The sequence below is a fragment of the Schistocerca americana genome, chromosome X (assembly GCF_021461395.2).
Source record: "Schistocerca americana isolate TAMUIC-IGC-003095 chromosome X, iqSchAmer2.1, whole genome shotgun sequence".
NCBI classification, from domain to species: Eukaryota; Metazoa; Arthropoda; class Insecta; order Orthoptera; family Acrididae; genus Schistocerca; species Schistocerca americana.
The window spans coordinates 938,551,799-938,571,055 of record NC_060130.1 but is presented as its reverse complement, the minus strand read 5'-3'; the positions used below and the strand labels follow the sequence as shown (position 1 = coordinate 938,571,055).

Below are 19,257 nucleotides of genomic sequence, written 5' to 3'. Positions count from 1 at the left end.
GCAAACGAAAAGAACCATCCTTCTTGGGCACTAGATGGATAGGCGAGGACCAATTGCTGTTGGATGGATGGACAATACCTGAATCTAACAGCTCCTGTACAGCGGTTTTTGCATGCTGTAATTTGGTGGCATAATGGCATCAAGCCTTGTTGCGTACTGGGGGGCCTTCCGTGGTGTTCAAACGGTGACAGGTACTGTTAGTAATCACGTCTATCACCTGTGGGACACCCTGGGGAACCACACTGGGAATAGGTGGGGTAACACGCACTACATTAGAGGTAGCTTAGCTGCCATAATAACCTGAACACCACTTGTATGAAACTCTTTATTCTAACTGCACAATTACACATATACACACATAAACAAGCCTCATGAGTGTCACCGGTCGAAACGTAAACACCACTGCACAAAGGCGGGCGGCAAGACCCGCATCCTAAGAGCGTGTCAGTGCACAGAGATACCACTCTGCTCTATTCCGGTGGTCGATGACCGCCACATGCTCATGAACGTTTTATATACCAAATTTTTACTTCCAGACACTGTAGCTCAACAAACTATAGTCAAAATGATGCATTTTGCAGATATCATTAATGCAGTGCATCAATGAAACCACATATCTTCATAAAAAGCAGAAAAAAATGTTAAAAACACCAAATATAATAGCTTAGGAAGCCTTAACATCAAGATGGTGGCTGCTTGTTTTGCTTGTAATGCTAATCATTGGAGAGGGAAGGAAAGTGTCAACAAAATGTTTGAGTGACTTTAGCTTTTGTGACATGGCTACAAGTGATGTCATTCAATTGTGCCCACAGGAATAATAGACCAATACACTTAACATCAGTTTGCTGCAGAATTCCTGAACATGTTCTCAGTTTGAATAATATAAATCTATTTGAGCCAGGAAGCCTTTTGCCCACAAATCACCACACATTTAGAAAGCATCACTTGCATGGAACTCAGCTTGCCCTTTTCTCGCCTGATATCCTGCAAACTAGTGATGAAGGGCAACAGGTAGATTTCATAATCCTATATTTCCAAAAAGTGTTTCACATCATGCCACACTGCAGACTGTTAATGAAGGTGCAGGCATATGGAATAGGTTCCCTAATATGTGAGGAGCATGAAGTCTTCTTAAGTAATATGAAGCAGTATGTTGACCTGTTGACGTCAATGACAAATGTTCCTAAGAGGCATGGGTATCATTAGGAGTCATTGTTGAGTGGCAGTAGGAAGCCACAAGGTGTCTTGGACAAAATTTCTACTTGATGTGATGAATGGCAGCTAGCTCTAAATATAGAAAAGTGTACATTAATGCAGATGAGTAGGAAAAGCAACCTAGTAATGTTTGAATACAGCATTATTACTGTATTACTTGACACAGATTGATTAAATATTTATGTGTAACATTGCAAAGCAATATGAAATGAAATGAGCATGTAAGGAGTGTAGTAGAAAAGAAAAATAGTTATCTTTGGTTTATTGGACAAATTTTAGGAAAGTGTGGTTCATCTGCAAAGCAGACTAAGTGTGGAATGCTAGTGTGACCCATTCTTGAGTACTGCTTGATTATTTTGGGTCCTCACAAGGTAATATTAAAGGAAGACATCAAAGTAATTCAAAGGTGGGCTACTAGATTTGTCACTGGTAGGTTCGATCATTGTGCAAGTGTCACAGAGATACTTCAGGATATGAAATGGGAAACCCTGGGGGAAAGGTAACATTATTTTTGAGGAACACTGCTGTGAATATTTAGAGAACTAGCATTTGAAGCTTACTGCAGAATGATCCCACTTCCACCAATGCCTGTTTTGCGTAAGGACCACTATCATAAGATAAGAAAAATTAGAGCTTGTATGCAGGCATATAGAGAGTCATTTTTCTCTTGCTCAATTTGCCAGTTTAACAGGAAATGAAATGACTAGTACTGGTGCAATGTACCCCCTCCCATGCACTGCAAGGTGACTGCATGGGATTGTTTCCAGATGCAACTTTGGTGATGCCATCTGAGTGGCAACCAAATGGCATCACTTTTGTTTAACTATGGAAATCTGTCTTTGAGGTCACTTGCTTGTGAATCCCCTACAAGAACTTGATTTTCAGTTTTTCACCTTAAATCAGCATTTAGTGTTTAATGAACAAAATAGTAGTTAAAAGAACTGAATTGGACACTGGGAAATCTTTTAAAAATGAACTTAAAGCTTTCTCAGTGTATGGCCACACCCATGTTTCTGCTGTTTTCACATGTCAAAAGTTGTCATTACAGTACTATTGAGGGAAGATATACTATACAACTTTTTGAGTTGAATGCCCTGTTAGAAGATACACTTTGTGGTGTTCTTATGTTTCCCTTGCATGAGTTAATACTATTTTGTCATTAGCACATGTTATTGTGCCCCCTAAAACACGTTATAGGACTGGAGAACATAAGTTTGTTGGCAATTGGTTTATGTTACCAAGAGCTAGACACTGCCTAAGTACATCTACAAACCAACTGGATGTTAGGTCAAGTCCATCAAGAGCCTCAAGGGGGAAGCTCAAATATTTAGAGACCCAGAGTGATACTTCTAATAGAACTGATCAAGGGTCATTGCAGGAAACAGGAAATCACGAAGGATGTACTCAAAATGTTCGGACAACAGACTTGGAGGAAAATGTTATTAGCGCCATGTTAGTAGCAGGCAATTGGGCTGCCAGTTCAGGGTAATCCACATGACTGTATGGAACATTCTTCATGACAATTGTTAATACCCTTATCACTTATAGCATTTACAGAACTTACTAGCGACAGAATTTCCACATGAGGACCAGTTTTGTCACTAGTTTCTTCACTAGGCAACCACCATACCATGATTTGTGTCACCTATTGTATTTCCATATGAGACCACCTTTATGCAGAGTGGTATCTTCAACTTTCATAACAATAATATCTGGGATAGTATGCAGAACTCCCATAGTACACTACCAGGGAATCATCAGCATTGGTGCATCTGGGATGTGTGGGCCGGGATAATTGTCAGCTGTATCTTGGGACCAGTCTTCCATCCAAGTCACCTAGCAGGCCAGAACTGTCAGTGTTTCTTGCAGGTGACTTTGCCTCCCCTTCTGGAAAAAGTTCCATTGATGATTTGAAGGATTATGTGGCTGTTACGTGACAGTGTTCTAGCCCCATTTGTGGTTAACATCTGAACGCATCTCAATCGGGCCTTCCCTGGTCGATGGATCAGAAGAGGGGGTCCAGTTGTGTGGCTTGCTCTTTCACTGGATCACAACCCATGCAATTTCTGGTTATGGGCCAGCCCAAAAGTATTGTGTACGCAGAGCCCATTCCAGATGTGGAAACACTAGAGCAGCGTACTGATGCTGCCTTTGACGTTGTTAAGATGCAGCCTGGCCAATGTGAATGTGTGTAACAGAACAAGTTATGGCACATATAAGCATGTATTGAGGCACATGGGAACCATTTTCAACTCATACTGTAAGTGTGGCTGTATGGTACAGTCTGTATTGGGCCGGAGTCTCTGTAACAATGTATAATGAGATAAAATGGTCTCTAGCATGAAAACCATGAATTTCCAACATAAGTTCACTAAATCTTTGTTGTTCTGTATCCTCTCATTGATCAATCCCCAGAGTTTGTACAGGGTGGAAAAAATCACCCCATATATGTATATATCTGATTTTATTGGACATAATTAAGTTTTTTTATGACTGCATAAGAATGAAAATGTGGTCATGAATTATGACTTGGCATTCTCACACATTACTTTTTGAATTATCAGATAATATGAAAGAGTAAAGCAGACAAACTATAGAAGATCTCTGGAAATAGAGACTGTAATAAAAAAAAATATGTATGTCATACTAACTGGACTCAGTGTTGTGGACCTTATTGTTTTCTGGCTTACATAATGTAGTTTTGAACACATTTGCACACATTTTCAAGCCTTCGTCTCTAAAATGCTTCACAAAATGTGCAACACAAATCTCTTCTGACCTTCAAAGGATTCTGAAAGGTTCCTCTGATTCCATTTGAGAATTGAACCCAGAAATTCAGAACACAAACATGATCCTGGTTGCTTCCTTTGCATTCATGGCAGTATTTTATCAAACATTCAATCTCCATCACCTTTCCATATTCTAGGCATGTTGCTGCAACAACACCTTTCACTGTTAGCTGACAACACTTCTGCCACATCCCAGTGAAGGTTTCAGCACTGCCAGTGTCACCTTCATCGTACATCACAGTCTTTTCCATTGCTTACTTCACAGAAAAAGCACTCACTTGCCTGTCATGAAGTTACTGAGTGTACTTCTCAGATCTGAAAAAGTTATTCCATGGTTTGAGAGGTAATGAGTAACACTATGTCAGATGCCCATTCATTATTGACTTGTGCTACTATTATGCACATCCTGTAAGTGAAAATACATGTTCTGACAACTGTGAAACTCAATAATATTAGTGTGTAGGTACTGTCAAATAATACATGTAATCTAAATTAATGGAGCTTTTTAACTGAACTGTAATGTGATCCACAAGTACTGTGAACTATCATTATTATCAAATTGAGCCATTATTAGACTCACAGCTCATATGATGGACTCACTTATCTGAACCACTGGAGTGTAATTGCTTTTAACTGGAACTGCACTAAGTGAGAACTGTGATATTTTTGTATAAATAGAAACATTGTTTTTGTTTCACACTAGAACATTCAGATTCACCACTTGTATAAGTGTGTTAACAATCTGTTCATAGAGTAAAATCTGGTTGCTGTGCTTGACAACTAAACTTTGCAAGGAATAAAGGTGTGTGATAATTAAATCTAAATGTTGATGTTGGGTACACTTTTGAATGACCATCATTCCACATTTTGTAAACTTTCATCTTTGAGGTGATCCAGTTTGGTGTTATTGAGGAGAGACTATGAAATCCAGGTCAGTTTCATCACACAGTGTATATACTGTCCACTACAGAAACTTTGTTGCTATTGTTCTTGAAAAATGCTGGATCCTTTATCCATTTCACAGAAGGTATCTTTCTTTTGAAATGAAAAAAGTCTGCCACCCCTTAGTTGATAAGTTCTTCATTTATTCCATGCAGCTTACTACCATTACAAGACTCTTATAGCTGCACTGTATGGAACTGCTTTCTTTGTGTAACTCTAACAACTATCAGTTGCCCTGCAGTCTCAATAACAATTAATTATGTAAAACCTCAACAATGTAGTCAATTTAGGTACTACTGCAAAGACAATTTTATGTAATTTACAATGTAGAAAAACTAGAACAAATTTGTTTATACATGATAGTACACTCAGGGGAAAACATAAACATACTCTTCATATATAGTTTTCTAAAATACCCAGATTTCCAAAGTTAAATTTCATAAAATATGAACTGTAGATCTATAGTCCTAAAAATTTAGCTTCCTATAAAAAGCATTATTATTTCAGTTACCAACAGTTACATATAATCTCACTTGAGAAATGCATATTTTACTTTAGCAAATTACTTCATAATTTATATTATACCTTTATAAGCAGTTGATATTTGTGTGCTGATATTCCGGAACTTCAAAAAGATAATGACATATGAAAATAACTGCAATTCAAAATTTCATTAATATTCCTTAAGATTTGACAACTTCATTTTAACTGCTTACAAACTCAAAAATGCATTATTACAAATAGTAAAAGTTTGTGTTTTTGTTGATGAAATAGTGTGTTTAACATAAGTAGGTCTATAATCTACAATTCTTCCATACTACATTCAATACGAATAATAAATGTAGAGTGTGGTTCAAAGATAGTGGAATACTCGATACCATGTATTGAGTAATAGATCAAAAGCTGTGACTCACATACTGCAACATGAGATTACAATAGTAATCTCTATGTCTGCATCATTTGCTATGTGCATATCCTCTGTAACCAGTATTTCATGATTTACAATTTTCATTCTCCTCCCTGCTCCCTCAGCAACTGATGTTTGGTTAGTCATTTTCTAATTCCCCATTTAAGAAATATCAAACTCCATACACGTATGCCTCCTAAGTGTTTTCTGTCCTGGACAGACTGCCTTAGAATCTGGCCTACAACAAGTCAGTACACTCATCTGTCTCCACTCATGACAGATCTGCCTCTCAGTTAGGCTAAGCTCCACCTTTTAGATTCCTCTCCTTTTACACGAACTCCTTACCTTCTAGGAGCATCATATCTGTCAACTTTAACACTTACCACTGATCATATTCTTCAAACTCGTAACTAGTTTCAGAACAGATGTAAGTTTACATTTTGGAAGTAATGGTTTTAGGGCATAATGACAACAATATGTTGTAACAATATCTGTTGAGACAGAAATATGGAACTAAAAGTCCTGCAGTAACATTTAAATAATCAAAATGTTAAAATAAACATTAAGTATCTTTTCAATGTAAGGTCTCCTAACATTTTAGACCCTAATTCATTATTGTGTTTGCAGGATTTTCAGAAAGTGTGGAAACAAGGCAAGAGGAATGGAAAATATATGTGAACCACTTGCAGCCACAGACTGAGAAGTTACCAGCACCTTGGGAAACAAGGCTTTCTCACTTTCAAAAATTAATTGTGTTAAAAATATTCCATCCAAGCCAGGTCAGTCCATGAAACAAATCACTTATACATAAGATGATTTTTGGACTCCTTGTAAGTTTGAAAGTATCACATTCTACTGCAAAAAAATAACAATTAAAAAATTAAGTTGTATAAATGACTCCTATGATATCAAATAGAAAATTCGTAGTTTTTCATCAGTATTTATGAATATATTGATGATTCTGAAAGTTAAAAGTCCAAAGGGAAGACAATTAACTGCTGTTCACAACTAAAACATGAAATACTAATTTTAAAAAAATAATTTTTAGTCAAACTCAAAATGTATTTGGCATACTCAAAATGTGATACAGTTGGGCATAGCATAGGAAATTTCATTACACAGTGTGACTGCCCTGGTAGGCAAGAAAGAGTGTATGTATTTGAATGCTTGGTCATTACACAATTTTATATTGATAATTGGAAAGAAACAATGACAAATGCTGCAACTTTTGTGCCATGTGCAGACAGCTTTGAAGGGCTGCACAGTGAGGTGAGTGGCCTGTGGTCCATCACCAAGTAAAATTTTGTGCCATACCAGTATTGGTAATAACATATAAGATAACAAGAGCTTCCTTCTCAACCTATGAATAAGTGCAGTGTGCTTTGGTTAGAAGTTCACATGCAGAGGCAAATGGTCTGCCCAACAATTCAACTCTGTGTGATTGAACAGTGCCAACCCTGTAAGACGGTGTGTCAACCGCCAGCATGACTGGCTTAGCGGGATCAAAACATACAAAACAGTAATCACTCAATAAAGCATATTTCAATTTCTGAAATGCAGATTTTCACCCCCTAGTCCACCCAAGCAGAACATTCATTCACTGAAGATGATGCAGTTGAGTTGCAATCTGCAAAGTATTTGGAATGAACTGAGTGTAATACATCAGGTTACCCAATACAGCCTGGAATTCAGTGATGATCTGAGGAGCTGGGAGATCCTGGATGGCAGTTATGTGTGACTGCAAAGGGTGGATACTCTGCTGTTGATAATATGTCCTAAATATTCAGTCTCAGTCTGGAAGGAAGAGTTCTTGGCTTTATTACACTTTAACCCAGCATCTAAGAGTACTTGAACAATTTCCTGAGACGAAAGATGTTCTTTGGGAGAACAACCCAAAACTATCATTTCATCAAAATAGTTCAAAGAAGGAACTGTAGCAATCAACTGCAATAATTAACACTGAAAAAAAGCAAATGCTGATGCAGTGATGAAGGGCAACTGCAAAAACTTAAATAACTCATTTGGTTGTTAATCACAAAACTTGTTGGGACTGTTCATCCAAAGAAAGCTGCAAAAAAGCGTCACAAATATCAGTCTTGGAAAAGAAGAGATTTGCACCAAGCTTGTCCATGTGTTTCTCAGGCCATAGCAAGGCAAAAACATCAGTCACAGTCTGTGGAATTATATTTGCCTTGAAATCTGCACATAAGGATAATTTGACTGGCTGCTACAGAGGAAATCACACCATTGTCCTGTCAGGTTAAGGGTTCCTGTGCCACTTTATCTTTGATAGTGTGGGGAATGGGTCACACTCAGCAAAACCATGTCTGTGCATTGTCTTTCATGGTAATGTGACCTTCAAAATTGTTAGCTTTGCCTATATCATCTTGAAAAATGTCACTAAACTCAGCATAAAGTTGAGCTAAAGTTCAGGTACCCTGTCTGTAGCTACAGAGGGTTCACAGAGAGATCATCATCTTGGATGTGCAAACCAAACAGATCAAAAGAGACACACCAAAAATATTTTCACTTTCACGTAAGCACAACACTGTGAGTGAGACCATTTTTGTAATGTTATGAAATGTGGCTGGTAGGCTGCAAGTACCTAGTTCAAGGATGTCATGCCCACTGCAAGCGGAAAGAGTTGCGAGTTACATAGCTTGGTATTGCCTAACAGTTCATATGTGCTACTTTTGAAAAGAGTCATAGGTGATAAACAATTTATCAGCCTGACACTGAATGGAAGAAGTGTGTTACCTATTTGCTGTTGCACTTGACTTGCAGCAATCAACACTAGAATCACTATCTGGCTTTGAAAAAATTGCATTTACATCAATTGACTGAGACATTGTAAAACATGCAGAGTGCTTGTTTTGCTTGTGGTTCTGCAAAGAGATTGAAAGTGAACATGCTTGCCACAATGGTAGAGCTTAGCATCATGACAGGGGCATGTCTGCCACTTGCGCACTGTGTAGAACACTGGTTTTGTTTATGATGCTGCATGTCTCAGAATGTGAACGACAAGCCCAACATCATTACCATTACATTAAATGTAACTACCATGACTCTGATTGACACAGACAGGAGCAGAAACAAAGTCTACCACTGCACTACCATATCAGTTCTGATACTTCACTAATTCCAAAACATGTTGCAAGCTTGGATCAGGATACCTAAGAATCTGTTCACGTACACCAGGATCTGACACATTTTGAGTAACAGCATCTTTAATCATGGTATAATCTGTGTTACTGACAGTTTTTACGAGGGCTGATTGATCGATTGATTGATTTATTATTGGTCCTGTAGATCATACAATTTGTACAGCTGAGCACATCATGATATAGGATAAGTCAATTTGAAAAATTGTGTTAAGATAGTATATGATGAGAGATGACAGTAGTGGCACATAACTTACATAGCAAAATACATATAGGATATATGAGACAAAATATAAAAAAAGTGGTGTGTGATGAGAGATGACAGTGGTGCAAACTGTACATAGCAGAATACATATAAGAGATACAGAAAGAATATGAGTAACAAACAATAATTAAATTATCTTACTAAGTAGAAATATCTACAAGTGAATACACAGCTTATTACAAGTAATTAAAATATTGTGGTACATAGTTCACATAGCAGAATGCATATATGAGATACAGACAGAATATAGATAAAATACAATAATTAAATTATCTTACAAAGTAGAAATATCTTCCACTGAATAAACAGCTTATTCCAAGTAATTAAAATTTTGTTTCAAAAACTTCATGTATGGAATAGAAACAGTGATTTAGTAGCAGTTCCTTTAGTTTAATTCTCATTATTTGTGGGTTTTTGCTTGTTTTTATGTCTGTTGGGAGGTGGTTGTATATTTTAATTCGCATATAATTTTGTGTTGTGGGCTATAATTTGTAACTGTGTTTTGTTTCTGGTGTCATGTGTGTGGCGGTCTGCATTTCTGTTGAGCGCGCTGTACTGTAAAACAAGCTAGTTCCAATATATAGAGGCATGGCAGTGGCAGGATTTTTAGCTGTTGAAATAGTGGTTTACAGTGTTCAGTTCTCTTTTTACATTTCATTATTCTTACTACTTGCTTTTGTAACTTGAAAATTGTGAGAGAATCAGAGCTCTTTCACCAGAAGATTAGGCCATAGCTCAAGACAGACTCAAACATGGCATGGTACACCAGCTTCAAGGTATCTACACTGGCTGTGTCTTTTAATGATTGTAATAGATAGCAGGTTTTACTAAGCTTTTGTGACAATGCCTCAATATGTGGTTTCCAATTTAGTGTGTTACTGATGGTAAGTCCAAGAAATTTGGTGTCCTGCCTGTTTGTAATGTCATCTTTGCTGATAACTATAACTGCATTGATGGGGGTTAGATTTTGTCTAGTATGGAAGTTCATACTTACAGTTTTTTGAAAATGATTGGAGAAGGGATATTGGTCTATAATTTTCTACCTCGTATGGATCTCCTTTTTTAAACAGAGGTCTAACCTTAGAGATTTTCAACCTCTCAGGAAACACACCTTCGCTGAAAGACAAATTGGCAATATGTAGCAGGGGCTTTATAATTTGTTGCACAACTGTTTTTATTATTGACACAGGTGTGGATGAAGTGCTTATCTCACAGGCTCAATTCGGCATGTTTTGCATTGAGGATATTATCTAGAGTATGCAGCACAGACTGTACTAGACTAGTGTATTTTGCTTACTTTCAGTCCATCGTGTCTTATGGCGTAGTGTTCTGGGGTAAAACTAAATCGAGCTTAACAGATATCTTCAAATTTCAGAAAAGGGCTGTACGAATCATAACACATAACTCTCCAAGAACTCATTGTAGGCCCCTTTTCAAAGAACTGCAAATACTCACAATACCATCACTGTATATTTTTAAAAGCATTCTGTGTACAAGAGCACATATGAAAAATCTACATACAAATGAGGACTGCCATAATTATAATACTAGAACTCGTAAGAATTTGTATGTAGATAGGGTAAGGACAACACAAACCCAAAAGCATGTAAGTTATTTTGGAATAAAACTCTACAATGCTCTGCCAGTGTACATGAAGGCAATAATAGATGAAGTAAAATTTAAGACTGAACTTAAAAATTACCTTTTAAGCAAAACTTTCTATGATGTAGATGAGTACTTTGATTGTGTGTAAATTTATTGCCAAAAATTTTAAAATGTATGTCTAAACTTGTACTTTTAAAAAATGTCTTGAAAGTGATATTCCATTATTATGTCTGTAGTACTTGTACTAGTATGATAACTTTGTTGTGACAATTCCTACATCATGTAAATGGTATACAGGAAGATAATAAAATGAAATGAAATGAAATGAAGTTTTTTGAGTAGTCTATTTGCTTCAAACCACGATTGTAAATGACAAGTAGTTTCATTAACTGCATCTTGCAATGTGTCACCTCTACTGGTTATCAGGATATTTGTGTCATCCGCATACAGAAAGGAGCTGGCATTTGGTATGCGTTATGGTAGATCATTTATGAACAATGTTAAAAGAACAGGGCCAAGGACAGATCCCTGAGGGACACCATTTGTTGTATGTAGTATATCTGACCTGCAGTGCCTGAATGTCTCTGATTTTCTTATTTCTACACATTGCTTTCTTTGACTAAGGTAGCTATGGAACCAATTGTGGGCTACACCTCTAATCCCATACTTATGGAGTTTCATAAGCAGCAGCTTGTGGTCGACCATGTCAAAGGCCTTGGACTGATCAAGAAATATACCAACAGCAGGTTGTTTATGGTCAACAAAACTTGAGCAATTTTCTAGAAATGCATACAGAGCATGTGTGGTGGACCTATTCTTCCGAAATCCATATTGGGGAGATGTGATTATGTTGTTAGAATTTAAACATATTTCTAATCTTGTTAACATACAGTATTCAAATATTTTTGAGAAGGCAGATAGTATAGCAATTGCCCTATAGTTTGTCATGTCCGTTTTCTCTCTCTTCTTGTAGAGAGGTATAATTCTAGCAAGTTTTAGCTGATTTGGAAATTTTCCCTCTAGAAATGAGGTGTTTACGATATTTGACAGGGGTCCACTGATGTAATTTGAACACTTATGAAGTTAGAAGCAGGGTATCAGATCATGCCCTGCAGAACAAATCTTTTTGACTCTTTTTTTTAATAATATCTTCAATTTCATAAGGTGTTGTAGGAGATAGGAAAAAGGAGTTCAGAGGAGTATTATTTTTGAGACAAGAGTGTGCAGTGTTTGAAGAGTTAGTCAGGAGATTTGTGGGAGGAGAGTGAGCAGTATTTGAAGAGTTGGTTAGGTGATTTGTGGAAATTTCTGAAAAATAGCTGTTGAATTTATTGGCAATTTTATGTGCATTTTCAGTCTTTTGTCCTTTATATTTAGTGTGATTTTATGCTCTATCCTTAACTTTCTACAAGTCTGTTCATTTATTATACCCCAGATGGTCTTACATTTGTTTGAAGAGCACCTAATTGTTTTATCATTATGAGCTTTTTTAGCCCATTTGATAACTCTCCTGTATGTGTTTTTGTAATTTTTATAGTATACCTTGAACTCTTTGGATTTGCCACTGTCCAGTTTGCTAAGTCTGTGCAGCAGCCTCATCTTTTCTGATGAAGTTTTAATACCTTTTGTGACCCAAGCATTCTGTTTTTTGTTAGTGATAGTCTTTGTTTTCTCTGGGAAGTGGCAATTAAAGTAATATTTAAATATCTGCAGAAAATTGTCATAGTTTTCATTTGTCGTTGAGGAAGTAAATACACTTTTCCAGTCTTCTTTCTCTAAGCTAAGTACAAAGTTGTTTATGTTGCTATCATCATAACTTCTACATTTAATAACTGTTTCTCCTGTTGCGAGTACATTGAGTGGTGGATTAAAATATATTGTTAGTGCACTGTGATCTGAAAAACCAAAATCTATAACTTTTACAGTGCAATCAATGTTAGTAGCAACCTGATCAAGACACCTGTTTAATCTCGTAGGACATATAACTTTCATATTTAAGTTGAATGATATCATTAAATTTACTGATTGGGACTTTTGAGCAGATTCTTCGAGGAACTCAATGTTGAGATCACCACATATTATTATATTTTTTGAGTTGTTGTGACAAGCTTTTTCTAGCAATAGTGCAAAGTTTCTGAGGAAGACTGAAAAGTTGTCACTAGGTGATCTATATACACACATTATATACATATTTAGGTCGGCAAGTACTACCCCAGCTATTTCAATATCTTTTTCTAAGGAATACACTTTGCAGGGATGGAAAGGTTCACAGCTAATGCTATTTCTTATGTATATACAAGTTCCACCACCTTTGTAATTTTTCCTAGAATAGTGGTGGACTAATCTGAAGTTTTGTATATTGATAAGGTAATTCTGACTCTTTTAGCCAGCGTTCACTAATACACAGTAAGTGCATGTCTGACAAAACATTAGTATCACTTGTAAGAATTTCAAGTTCACTTTATTTTTCAATCCTTGTACATTGTGACAGTATATGTTAAGGTTGTCACGTTGCTCTATGTGAGGAAGATTTATGTCTGCTGTGTCCTCTTGCGAAAGATGGGACTTGACCATAAAAAACCTTCGTTATTAGCTGATACTTTTTTTGTTTTTCTTGACGATCTTCTCAGAGGTGTTGAGATCTTACTGCTTGAGACTGTACTCCCAGAAGAAACGTGACTCTCCAATGACGAATATGATGTTGTGGGAGTATGTTGTGATCTCATAGACTTTCCTTGTTGAGCTGTTGTTTGAATAACGGCATCCAAATTTTGACTGTGTAATAATTCGCCGCTAGTTTCTTGTGATTTTGTAGGTGAAGTTTTCCTGTCTGCTTCTTCATTAATTGCAAGGGAATTTTTTGATGCAGCTGTTTCTTTTTCTTCCAGTAGTACACTTCATTAGACATGGGTGCTTTTAGTGCGATTGGTGGTGTGGTGTTTTCATATTTTTTGGATGTTTCTGTTAACAATGCATTAGCAAGTACATGTTTTCCTCAGCAGTCTCTGTGCATTCCATGGCCAGTAAAGAAGCGTCTTTCTTTGGAGCTAATGTCTAAGAACTTGACAGGTTTAAATACTTTACAAATTTTCTGAAACTTTCTGTTTGTGAAACTTATTTCGGTATTTACACATGAACTTTTTATTAAGTCATGTCTGTGTGGAATGCTAATGATGATCGTTTTTTGTTGTCCAATTCTTTCCAACATTTGGTGCAGTGCTCTGACTACATTTTTGACTCGTTTTTATATACATCATTAGCTCCAGTAATAACTACACAGACATCATTTTGGTGTGGATTGCACTCATGATCGAACACACATAATAGAGTTCAACCACTAAGCTATGCTAGAACAAAGAATGAATTGAAGTTGCTATAAATATCAGCCGCAGTAAAGCATGTGAAATGCAGTCAGTTGCAGAGAAAATGTTCTGAAACATATTCAGTAACACTAAAGCAATGTAGCAAGCAAGTAGTAGTAGTAGTAGTAGTAGTAGTAGTAGCTTTATTTATCCATAGATCCCTTTTTACAAGGATATAGGACATGTCAAAGTATTTACAAGTTTAGACCAATTTAAAATAAACTACTTTGTATACACATACACTTACAGACTTCTACTTGGAGACAATCATTATATTTACTCCTAGTATAAAATTCTTTTTTTTACAAATAACATATTACATAATGTAATCCCACACTGTTCACTAAAATCTCACTTCACTCACTACACACACACACACACACACACACACACACACACACACACACATTGGTGATCTCTGGGCTATTTTCTGTACTACAACTAACCATTTGCTATCGTGAAAAATTGAGTCAGCATCCCTGTTGAGCTCAGAAAGAGGAAGAGGTGTTAGTATTGTGCTATGCATAGCTTGGGGGTAGTTTTCCTAGAAAAGAAAAAATGAAGGAAAGAAACATAGTGTGAAGGTGGTATGTGGAATGTTGGATGTTTTATAGTCATTATTAATATTTCTTTGCATAATTTTTTAACCAAGCCCCTACTTTGTTTTTTCTAGGTAATCCTTCAATGTAGAAAATGTATTCCATAATAGGTGCTTTTTAGCTGCCTTTTTAAATAAGTGTATTTTGGCAGTTTCTTTAATCTCTTTTGGTAATTTATTGTATTTCTGGCTATTATTCTTATGGCTCTTTTCTGGAGTTTGAAAATCGTGTTCATATTTTGTGCATTTGTTCCTCAAAAAAGAATGCCATAGCTAAGAATTGAGTGTACATATGAATAATATGTAACTAAAAGACACTGCATGCTACACACTGATGATAGGACTTTAAGGGCATAACATGCTGATGAAATTCTATTTGCAAGTACCTTTGTGTGTTAACACCACTGTAACTTTGAATCAATATTCATTCCTAGAAATTTTACATTTGTTTCACAGCCTATAGAGGCACCATTTACATTTAATTTAACATTGCCATTTTCTCTCTTCAAACTGAAATTCACGGCATTAGTTTTCTTTATGTTCAGTGTCATTTTATTGCTCATTCACCAATCATAAACTTCCTTGAAAGCTTCATTTGCTTTCTCTGGCAGGAGTTCTCTTGTTTATTCAGTGACTATAATAGTGCTGTCATCAGCAAAGAGACTTTTTTCACCATGAGTAACACTACTGGGAAAGTAATTGATGTACATCAGGAATAGCATTGGTCCTAATATGCTACCTTGCGGAACCCCTATAGTAATGTATTTTTGTTCTGATAAGTGTTTTACTAAATGTTTAGATCTATTTGAAGTACGTGTTATCTCTACTCTTTGTACCCAATCTGCTGGGTATGATCGAAACCAGTCATTAGCTGTGTCAAAGGCCTTAGGAAGATCAAAAAATATGCCTGTGACACGCTCGTCTTTATCAAGAACATCAAGTACAACCTTTGTAAATTCTACTATGGCTGACTCTGATTTTTACCACTTCAGAAACCAAACTGTGATTTGCTTAAAAGATTAAATTTATTCGGGTAATTCCTTAATCTGCCTTTCATAATTGCTTCTATTATTTTTGAGAATGGTGACAGCAGGAAATGGGCTGGTAAATTTCAATGTCTTCTGCATTACCTTTCTTAAGCAAAGGTACAACTCTTTCCTGTTTTAACTGCTCTGGAAATGTCCCTGATTTGAAACATTAATTTATTATACTTGTTAAGGGGCCTTGTATAATCCCTATGCATTGTTTCAGTACACACATTGGTACTTCATCTAAGCCAACTGACTATTTATTTTTAGTTTTTGAACAGTTTTATTGACTTCATTCTCTGTGGTTCGAAGTAACATAATTGTATTTAGTGCAACATTATTTACAGGTGTTATATTTTTTTCAGGGAATTTGTGCTGTAACTTCTCTTCAATACTTGAAAAATTCTCATTTACATAGTTTGCTAAGTGATGTGGATCATTTATGATTTTATCCCCCTCCCTTGGCAGTATATTATTCTGTGTTTTTTTGACTCTCCCCATTTCCTTTTTTATAACATCCCAGACTTCTTTGCTTTTATTCTCTGCATTATATATTATTTTGTCATTAAATATTTCTTTGCAGCAATTAGCATCTTTGTATAGATTTTTTCCTATCCATGATAAAAATTTAAGAGTTCTGGGTCACTGTGACACTGTTTCATGGAACCGAGGTTATTTTTAAGTGTTAATACCTGCCGTTATCCATCTCTCTTTGTGAGATTTTGATACAGACATGCATATTTTTGGAAATGCCTTTTCAAAGTTCAGTTTAAATAATGTGGAGAATTTAGAGAATTTCATATTCACATTGCTATCCTTACACACTTCATCCAAGTTTGTTTTGCTATTTCTTTAGAAAAATCTTTTATTTTGATTTCTGATAGAAGTCATTTGTAGGCTTGTAGTTTAGGGAATGATTTGATGCCTGATTTTACTGTGGTTATTTGAGGGAGATGGTCTGATAGTCTGAGATCTTTTACAGCTACATCACATTTTTCCCTGTCCATATTTGTAGCCACATAGTCAAATACTGATGTAGTTATTGTAGTAACCCTTGTTGCACTATTGACCAATAGGGACATGCAAAAGGATATTTAAGAGGGTGCTGCTGGATTCATTTATGATATTAGTGTTGACATTAATGTTTCCACACAGAATTGTGTTGATGTTTGTACTTGAGACTTTATCTAAAACTTCTGTTAATTTATCAAAAAAGGTGTGCACACTACCACTGGGAGATCTATAGGCACACAAAATTATTAATTTCTTGGTGATATTAAGCCTTGTTAATTCAGTAACTGATATTTCAAAGTGTTTGTCTCCACTTAATGTACTGAGGTCATGTATTGATTTGCACTGTGTTGCTTTTCTGATATAAATGCACGATCCTCCATCCCTTGAAGCTGTTCTGCAGTAAGAGGTTACCCTTTCATACAAGGATAATACTGCATGTTGGATTTCTGTGTCTCTGCATCAGTGCTCAGTAACACAAACTACTGTGCAGTTCAAATATCGGAGCTCAATTTGTAATAATTGTATTTTAATTTTTATTGATTGCATGTTTTGATGGAGGATTGTTAAGCCTGTGAAATGCCTCATGTTACTGTTTCCAACTGTTTGTTTTCCTTTGTGACATCTGGTATGTGTGATATTTATAGTGTTAAAATCTGTCTCGTGAGTGATTGTTTCAGTATTTTTCACCACCTTTTGTCATACGTCCCACTCCTGTCCTAACTGTTACCAGTCCAACCCACTATCACTACATGGTCTTGTGTAAAGTCCCTACATAAAGACCCTAAGTCCTCTGTCACATGATTTAGCCCTGCATTAGGCTTGAAGATACTGGTGGCCTGGTACGCTGCCCCCTAAATTTCCCTGTAACTGAGGGCCTACACCTCGCCCATGGCTACTACCTAGCAGCAGCATTTCCTTATTCCTAACACTTTGTACATTCCTAGGATTCTTGGCCTTGGTTGAAGTGTGCTGCACATTTCCTGCTCCTCATTCTGCCTGAGGCTCTTCTCCACTTAACTCTGGCAGTGGCAGATACCTGTTTTTGGTGTAGATATTAAAACTGTCAGATCATATTCTCTTTCTTCCTATCCTCCTACCAGCTACCAGTTCCCAAGCACCCTCCTCCCCCCTATCTCCCTTGATCCTTATCAGTTCCTTCCTTGCTCCCCAATAATGATAAAAGGAGTATAATATTCCATGAGAAAATTTTTAAAAAACTTAAAAAAAGACAAAAGCAAATGGTGCACATCATGTAACTAAGTGTACAGACAAATCATATCAGCATTTATTAAAATACTGAAAATTACAAGTAAGTACAAATTGAAATAAAATGTAAATCTTCATAAACATTCACATAAGCTAATAATATTCAGTCCATGTTCATTAATACATACCAGCTTCCTGAACCATATACAAAGTCAAAGTAATGCATGTCAGTGTTCATTACCCAGCAGAGTCAAGATAATGAAATGCCATAGCACAAGGAAGCATGACAGATCCAATTTCCAAACCTTTGACATAGCACAGGGAAATATTGAATATTCAAATGTAGAAGAATGAGAAATGTCATCAAATATTATTAATAGTGTAAACAATCATCAGTTTTCATAACATAATTACAATTTTTTTCCTCAATAGAATACTGTAGAAGTACAGTTACGCATACGAGTTTGGTTTCATGTTGGGTGACAACACAGCATAAACCTACTAAGTCAACATAATTAGGGGTTCTTAACCAACTCAGAATGATAGATAAAAATCAATAGATTGACAGAATAGAAGAACAATGGATGCAACACAGAAAACCAAAGTGACAAAATGCTACAATAGCTGCAGCTCTGTGTTTGCCATAACAATCCAAAACAATCACTGCTATTAGAGAGACCAGAGCAGAAGTGGAATCATTTAAGGCAGAAAATGTGGAGGTAGAATGTGATCTGCAAACATTGCACAGTAATGTAATCAGAATTGCATAAATGGTGAAACAAGTAAAAAGTGGATCTCCAAATAAATTTACATCCTATATGAGTGAATGTTCTTAATTAAACTAAATTTAAGATGTCACTTCTCAATAAATGTTAAAAACACAAATAATCATCTTTTCAATGTCTTTAGAATCTGACCTATTATTCTATTATCAATACATTTTGTATTCACTAGAATTAAGCCTTGATATCATGTAAATTGGTAAATGAGGTCAGAATATAGATGTTATTTTTCCTTAATCTGCTTGTAAAATTGAATGATGCACCCAGTACACAGCTGAAAATCATCAACTAGGATCCATGAGCAAAGCCTAAATAAATATAACTGTGCCTGCAGTAATCTTTCAGGAAGATTAGAGGAATCTGACTGTAGCCTTAAAAGACTT

General features: G+C 36.1%; 1 protein-coding gene across 1 annotated transcript in view; it reads left to right on the top strand.

Moving 5' to 3' along the window:
• Positions 1–19,257, top strand: part of LOC124556412 (dynein axonemal heavy chain 7-like) — a 746,268-nt gene that overhangs the window by 621,613 nt on the left and 105,398 nt on the right. The window contains exon 26 of the mRNA XM_047130371.1: positions 6,481–6,632. Within this exon, the coding sequence (XP_046986327.1) occupies positions 6,481–6,632 (152 nt within the window). The remainder of the gene's footprint in view (positions 1–6,480; positions 6,633–19,257) is intronic.